General features: G+C 42.9%; 1 protein-coding gene across 2 annotated transcripts in view; it reads right to left on the reverse strand.

Moving 5' to 3' along the window:
* Positions 1–7,439, reverse strand: part of schip1 (schwannomin interacting protein 1) — a 96,657-nt gene extending 89,218 nt beyond the window's left edge. Inside the window, exon 1 of one of the 2 annotated variants that reach the window (XM_036555936.1) lies at positions 7,064–7,439. In XM_036555936.1, the coding sequence (XP_036411829.1) occupies positions 7,064–7,069 (6 nt within the window). In that variant the 5' untranslated portion in view covers positions 7,070–7,439. Of the gene's footprint in view, positions 1–4,961; positions 5,140–7,063 lie in introns of those variants that run through there. The other variant, XM_036555935.1, reaches the window with a different exon arrangement.
* Between the last annotated feature and the right edge of the window lie 506 nt (positions 7,440–7,945).

The following is a 7,945-nucleotide window of genomic DNA, read 5'->3' on the forward strand; positions in this document are numbered from 1 at the left end:
GAGAATAAGTTTCAGGAGTTTCTTTTCATATTGCATTATGCCCCCTGAGAACAATACACTTAAAGCTATATATCTGGGCAATTAGTGTTTAAAGGGGAACTCCACCAAAGTTTTCAAAGTTCCTGTGGTGGTGAGAGGCACCAGACATCTGAGAAGCTTAATGGCTCTAAAAGCTTCCTCACAGAAAGTTATATAAAATATTTACAAATGCACTGCCTGATGACTAATAGTAAGGCAATGTCTCAGACATCATGATGGAGAGATACATGCAGGTCACTGTAGTGCAAAATAGGAGCCAGATTCACCACCATTATACCATCAACATTCCAACATTCCATATAAAAACTCAGAAGACACGTGTAGGCTCACTGGTGGTTTTGGGTAGTAAATAAAATGGCTTTATTTGTGTTGTAGGCTTTATTTGTGGTGTATCCACTGTGAAGAAATCTTGATTGATACATTTCTCTACAATTAGCTGTCTCACATCAAACTACTCTGAATGATTGTTTACATTGAAAAACTAGTGGAATCAGAAAAACACTAGTATCAAAATAACAATAGAATCAATACAAATAAACACAGGGCTTAATACAATACATTGTGATTTTATGTGTTAACATGTTAGCTTAACCATTTCCAATCCCCTCTTAAAGGTAGGTCAGTATTTGTATTTACCATCTAATACTTAGTTTGACTATTCAGTCCTTCATTAAATTAAATCTGCTGATGGAAGTCAATGCAACAGATTGAGTGCATCGAAAAGAAGAAAAACTTCAAAGCCTCAATGCATTTCAACACTCATAGAAACCCGTCTGGACTATCTGAGGTTGGTCAGGATGGTCAAAGCATACACTATATTTTGTGCTTGAGCATATTTGCATATTGCAGCCTTCTGCAATAGCACTATTGCGAAGGCCAGTACTGCAATACATTGCACAGCTTGAATATAAATGTAATGCTAGACATTTATTTTTATTCATTTATTAAAAATTTGTATCCAGAAAATGAGTAAAATCTGCAAATACTGGACACCAATCCGATACAAAGTGCCCAGGGAATTATGACCTAAGACGAGAGCTGAATTACAGCCTGATTCAGCTAAATCAGAGGTGGGGAACTCTGGTCCTGGAGGGCCAGATTCCTGCACAGTTTGGTGCTACCTGCTCAAGCACACCTGATTCAACTCCTCAGCTAATTACCAGTTTAAGTAGATGTGCTAGAGAAGGGAAATCCCAAACTGGACTACGACCCTCAGTTCGCCACCCTCTACGCTAAATAAATACAAACGTAAGCAGTACTATGTAACATTTGGGGATTTGGAGACCTCTCTGGTGGAAATGTGTCATTGCGCGCAACATTCAGAGGAACATTTTGTATCATCAGTTGCATCTGATGATTGAAAGAGAATTTGAAGAGAACTCAAAATTTGGTGAAGGACGGATCTACTGCCATCATATCTTTATCAGAATAATGTTGATTTTGAGATCATTTGAGACCTAAACATCGAGCTGCACCTTCTTTTTGAGCCTATATCCACACCGTACGTAAAGACATACTGTCCCAACACCTCTGACTTTTAGGTGATTATTTCAGGCTTTACAGGTGGACTTGTAGCAGCGCATGCACACCATATTTTGTGCTTTTTCTCTTCACTTAGTAACCACAAAAAACATACATAGTGCTGCTTTAAGGCCAAATAGGTGTAGTGTCCTGTTTTGGAGGTAACCCAGCACAAAAGCAGAGTAAAGAACAGACTTATTGCTGAAGTTGGTAGGAATATCTTAACTGAAAACCAGAAATTCACATTTATTATGTAATTATTATAATGTTACATTGTTTTCTCAAAGCCATTTACTGCTCACATGAATATTTTGAAACAGTTGGCCTACCTCACACAGCACTGTACAACAGAATCTTTGTGATGCACACAAAAAAGCCAGTCATATGTCATGGAGAGATAAGGAAAACAAACAAACAAAAAAATCAGAGAGGGGAGGTGAACAGGGTGAGCTGGAGGGGTTGTGGCGGGGGGGGGTGGTTAGCTGGAGGAAACGGAGAGAAGCGCTGGAGGATTTTGGGAAATGTGCACACACGTAGATTAGTGACTTCAGTGCTGCAGTTCCACACCAGAAACACAATCAGGCTTCCTGCCACAGGAGGCCTTTCCTTCCTGCATGCATTTTCTTGGCATGGTGACGGATGCCGTGTGACGCACCGCCCTCTGGGTCTCCGTTCGCTCCCTCTTTCCACCGCTTTAAGTCTGGCTGGATCAGCAAGCGCTGATTTCTCCACGGATAGACAGACAGTGTGCGCTTCTAGACTCCTAATGAATGACAAGCTGACTCAGATGTTCCCTCTGTAGTCCATAATAATCATTCTTGCTCAATTCCGCTCCAGTTCAGCCATTTCCACCTTTTAATTCAGAGCCAGTTTCGAAAAACTGCCAGACAGATTGATGAGCACATGTAAACGATGAAGGGAATTACTCTGTTGAATTAACCAAACTGAAGACCGCCGATTTAAAGAGGAACGCCACAGATTTTTCAAAACGTCTGCACAATTCAATCAGTACAGTGAATGAAGCCATTCAGAGAGGTTTGATGTGAACTGACTTGGATTTCTTTACAGTGGTGGTGAAACTAGAGGTTTGCGGTGAGGTTTTGGAAACTATTTTGCCATACAACAACGTACATGTACCTCTCCACCATGAATTGGGTTAAAAATGTGTTGGACTGAAACTTTATCTCAAAACCATCGTAAAACAAGGCATCATGCAGTGAATTCATAACCATTTAATGTAATACCTTTCTGGGAGGGAGCCTTTAGAGGTGGACGTCTGGTTCCTATCACCACCACTGTGAACAGCTCTGACATTAAATCTTGCATTTAATATCAAACCACTCCAAACGACATAGAGTGTGTTTACATGCACTGAATAATTCATTCATAATCAGATTTCTGCAGTTAGCAGATTATTCAAATGGTCATGTAAACAGCATAGTCCGATCTAGAAATCTGACAAAGAGAGCTCAGATTTGCATGTAAACTCTTACTCTGATTTCTTTCGGATTTCTCAGTCTGCGCATGAGTGAAAAACAGATGGCGGTACCAGAAATAAGCGAGCAGCATTGCAGCTAGACGCAGCAAAACACTTTTGGAGCGACACTAAAACCAAATACATGCTTGACGAAATGAAGGATTTAAATATTCTTCATCTTCTAGATGATGTATGTTCATATTTTCAGGTAAAGTGGCACGACGTTTTAAAAAAAAATTTGATTTTTACATTACGTTTCCATCTTCTTCTGTGAGTTTGTTGGCTGGTTGCAAAGCAGAAATCCAATTACAATTCAATTACAATTCAAGTGCATGTAAATGCGTTGATCGAATTACTGACAAAACCAGATTTTCTGCAGTTATCAGATTATTAAGTGCATGTAAACACAACTGATTTAATTATGCAGAAATTTGGAAAAATTGGTGGAATGCCCCTTTAGGAAGCTGCCTTGACCTAACCCAGTTATTTACCCAAAATGATGCGGACTTTATTTAAGCAGGAACTGCTGGACTATTTTTGTGGCCTTTTGGCCACCACCAGTTTATATTCAGGGATCATAATTGCAGTGCACTGACGTATAATTACATATAAATACAACCCAACATGCAAATGATAACAACTAGGCACTACTGCAGCAGTCAAATAACCCTTACATGTGTGTAGCCATTCAACAGAACGCACAGCAATGTCTGTTATTGAAAAAAAGGCCACACGAACTTTGCCATATTGCCATATAACCACCCAGTCAGAGCAAGACTTCCCACTGTCTGAGCTTAAAGTCAATGATTTCAAAGTTCAAACCGTGGCAAACTAACCTTGACTCGTGTTTGTTGTTTATAGCGGTGTGATTGATTACAAAGCTAATGAGAACGTCCAGTTTAGAGGCTTCAAGTTGGCTCGTCGTCACCTCGAGGACGCCGCTGCTTTTTATTACCAACAAATCAACAGAGTTCAAACAACCTGCAGGAACTTACTGAGCAGCTGCAGTAATGTAGGCACTTGACCACTTAGTGGTCTGCACAGTCATTCAACAACAGCAGGCCAGGAAGACCCCTGACCAAGCAGTCAGTGCTTTTCTATGGAGATTATACAACATAACTGGACACCTGTCAACAATGGAACCAGATGAATTCAGACACCTATATTAGTATACACCACTGGAGTGTTCAAACACTGGGTCCACTCACTGTCCACTCTATTAGACACTCCTGTCTTGTTGGTCCCCCCTGTAGATGTAAAGCCAATAGTAGTAGCTCATCTGCTGCTGCACAGGTTGTGTTGGTCATCCTCTAGTCCTTGATCAGTGGTCACAGGATGCTGCCCACAGGACTCCAACAACACTGTGCTGTGTCTGATCCACTCAGACCAGCACAACACACACTAACACACCACCACCACCACGTCAGTGTCACTGCTGAGAATGATCCACCACCTGAATAATACCTGCTCTGTGGGGGTCCTGACCAATGAAGAACAGCATGCAGAGAAACAAATGGACTACAGACTGTAACTGTAGAACTACAAAGTGCTCCTATATGGTCAGTGGAGCTGATAAAATGGACAATGTAGAAACAAGGAGGTGGTTTTAATGCTATAGTTGATCAGTGTAACAACATTACAGGACTGTGCCGTTCAGTTACTACAATATGCATTTCCTGCTTCACTCCTGACGAAAAAGGCCAACAAGGCAAAAGGTTCAAGCAAAATACACGCAACGTAAACGACGTAACCTATATAACGTCACCCAGGCAACGTAACGTACATAAACTGGACTGCGTACGCTCACTCGCCGTAGATTAAACGTCTAAAACCGTCAGCTTAAACAGGGGAACAGAAAAAGCCAATACTGTTTGACGTTATGCCGAGAAATCCACATTTTGGCAGAACTCTCCTCACATCTCACCGTAACGCTCATCGACTCCACCGCAGCGTTACGGCTCCTTCGCGTGACACTCCTTTCTCCATCATACAGCGCTGTAAACCCAACAGCGGTGTCGAAGCAGCTCTTCGCGGACAGTTTCAGCGGTAAACGCTTCCTCGTCGGTCACACAGGATATGTTTGATGTTTCTGAGAGCTCCGTCTGAAGCGAGCCGCGGGAATCCTCTTTTTGAATCTGCGCATGCGCCGCGGCTTAAAAGGGCACCGGATTGCTCGCGTGATTTTTTATTTATTTTATGATTTAGCTCATCTCTCATAGTGTTTTTATTCTATTATCGACGAGTGTAATTATTTAAAGTGAGGGAAAATCCACAGGACGGGCAGGGGGTCGTGGCGGGACCTGCTCGGGGTTTATCATCTCTTTACGGATTAACCGGCACAGTGGCACACAATTCATGCAAATGAACAGCTGCGCTCGCGCACCTCCTTTAAATCTGCCCCTCTTTATAGCTGATTCATTATTTGTTAGAGATATGCTGCACTGTGATATATGTATATATATTCCATATATATATATATATATATATATATATATATATATATATATATATATATATATATACACATACATACACTAAACTGCACTGGAGCTTATGCTGATGACATGGAACCAAAACACTGCACGTGCACATTATGTATATATACATATATGTGTACATATATATATATATATATATATATATATATATATATATATATATAGTGTACATTTATATGTGCGTGTGAAAATAGAACATTTCACGTGCATATATAAATGCATGTATGGATGTCTAAATGTACATATACTCTTAAAAAGATGGTTCTTTAAGGGTTCTTTAGCAACCATGAGATCTATATAAAGCCCTGTCCATTCTTCATATGAAAGGAAATGGTTCTTTGCATGGAGAATGTGCTGCATATGCTTCTATATGGAACCTTTTTGAAAGAAGTTCTATACAACACCAAAAAGGGTTCTTCTATTGTTAAGCCTGTAATGATAGAAGAACCCTTTTTGGTGCCATATAGAACCCTTTTCAAAAAGGTTCTGTGTAGAACTATATAAAACACAATCTGAATAACCCTTCAACAGTGGAAAGAACCATTTTATCACGTAAGGGGTTCTTTGAATGTTCATGGTTCTATATGAACCCTTAAGGAACCATCTTTTTTAAGTGTGTACTCTCCATCTGCCATTTCACCATGCAGAGAACCATTTAACCATGCAAATGGTTCCATGGATGTTCATGGTCTTTGTTGAGAGCATAGAAGAACCCTTTCTGGTGCTATACAGAACATTCTCCATCAGTCTAAAGAACCATTTCACCATAGAAAGAGCATGCAAATGGTTCTATATAGGACTCCTGGTTCTGAACAGAGCTACTAAAGAACCCTTGAAGAACCACCTTTTTTAACAGTGTAGAAGAACCCTGTTTGGTGCCATATAGAACCTTTTTCAAAAGGGTTCTACACAGAACACATTATCCACCAATCTGAAGAACGAAAGGCTTCTTTGAGTGTTCATGGTTCTGTATTGTCTCAACTAAAGAACCTTTAAAGACCCGTCTTGTTTAAGTGTGTACACTGAGCCTCTCCCAAACGTCACCGTGCGCGCGCGTCAGCAGCAACACTGCGCAGCCAATAAAATTAAAAATAACAGGACAGTAATAAAAAGAAAGAAAGAAAGAAAAAAGGAATGAATTAAGTAGCGCAGCGGAAACACGGAAACACGGAACACCCAGTGCTGGAAGTGAAAATCGTCAGGAATCGCGCAGTCACTCACTCGCCGACTCGCTCATGATGTAATGTCCTAAAAAAAGTGAATGTGAGAAGCTGCTCTCCGCCCGGCAACAGAGGACAGAGGTGCGGCCGCAAAACCGCCTCTCAGAGCCCAGCGCAGTGGCCAGCAGGACCGGGCAGGACAGCGCTGCTTGATTCTGCCTGATAAAGTAAGAATAGCGCACGGGAGAGTGTAAATCTGGGCTCAGCCGCTCGCGGAGCTCCACAAATAAACTGCGGTCAGAAATAAACGTGCTGAACACTCAGACCGAGAGAGAGAGAGAGAGAGAGAGAGAGAGAGAGAGACTTACTGTCATCTTTATCCACGCTTCTCTTTCTCAAGACATGTTCCAGCCCGGAGCGCGAGAGCGGCGGTCAGAAAAACGGCGCAACTTCAGCTGATCAGGCTCGCGGGCAGAGCGCTAGCCGCCGATGGGAGAGCGCGCCGGCGAGGAGCAGAGGGAGCGCGCGCTGTACTTCATGTCTCCGTGAGGAGGGAGGCAGCAGCCCCCGGGTCCACACACGCGCGCGCGCACACTTACAAACACACACACATGCGCGCGCGCGCGCACACACACACACACACACACCGAGCGGGAGTCGATTCTGCTTCACCAGCACAGAACAGAACGCAGAGCACAGAGAACAGAGATCAGCCTCTGATTCACCCACAACTCTCTCTGTTTATCTCCCCTCCCTCTCTCTCCTCCCTCTCTCTCTCTCTCCTCCCTCTCTCTCTCTCTCTCCTCCCTCTTTCTCTCTCTCTCTCCTCCCTCTCCCTTCCACTCTCCTCTCTCTTTCCCCCTCTCTCCTCCCTCTCTCTCCTCTTTCTTTCTCTCTCCTCCCTCTCCCTCTCTCTCTCCTCCCTCTCCCTTCCACTCTCCTCTCTCTTTTCTGTCTCTCTCCTCCCTCTCCCTTTCCTCCCTCTCTCTCCTCTCTCTTTTCTTTCTCTCTCCTCCCTCTCTCTCTCCTCTCTCTCCCTTCCACTCTCCTCTCTCCTCCCTCTCTCTCCCTCTCCTCTCTCTCCCTCTCCTCTTTCTCCTCCCTCCCTCTCTCTCTCCTTCCCCCTCTCTCTCCTTCCTCTCCCTCGCTCTCTCTCCCTCCCTTACTCTCTCTCTTCACTCTCTTTAAATGTCCCTCTTCTTCTCTCAATGTCTTTCCTTTCCCCTCCCTCTCTCTCCCTCTTTTCTAAT

This window comes from Colossoma macropomum, unplaced genomic scaffold, assembly GCF_904425465.1.
Source record: "Colossoma macropomum unplaced genomic scaffold, Colossoma_macropomum, whole genome shotgun sequence".
Classification (NCBI taxonomy): domain Eukaryota; kingdom Metazoa; phylum Chordata; class Actinopteri; order Characiformes; family Serrasalmidae; genus Colossoma; species Colossoma macropomum.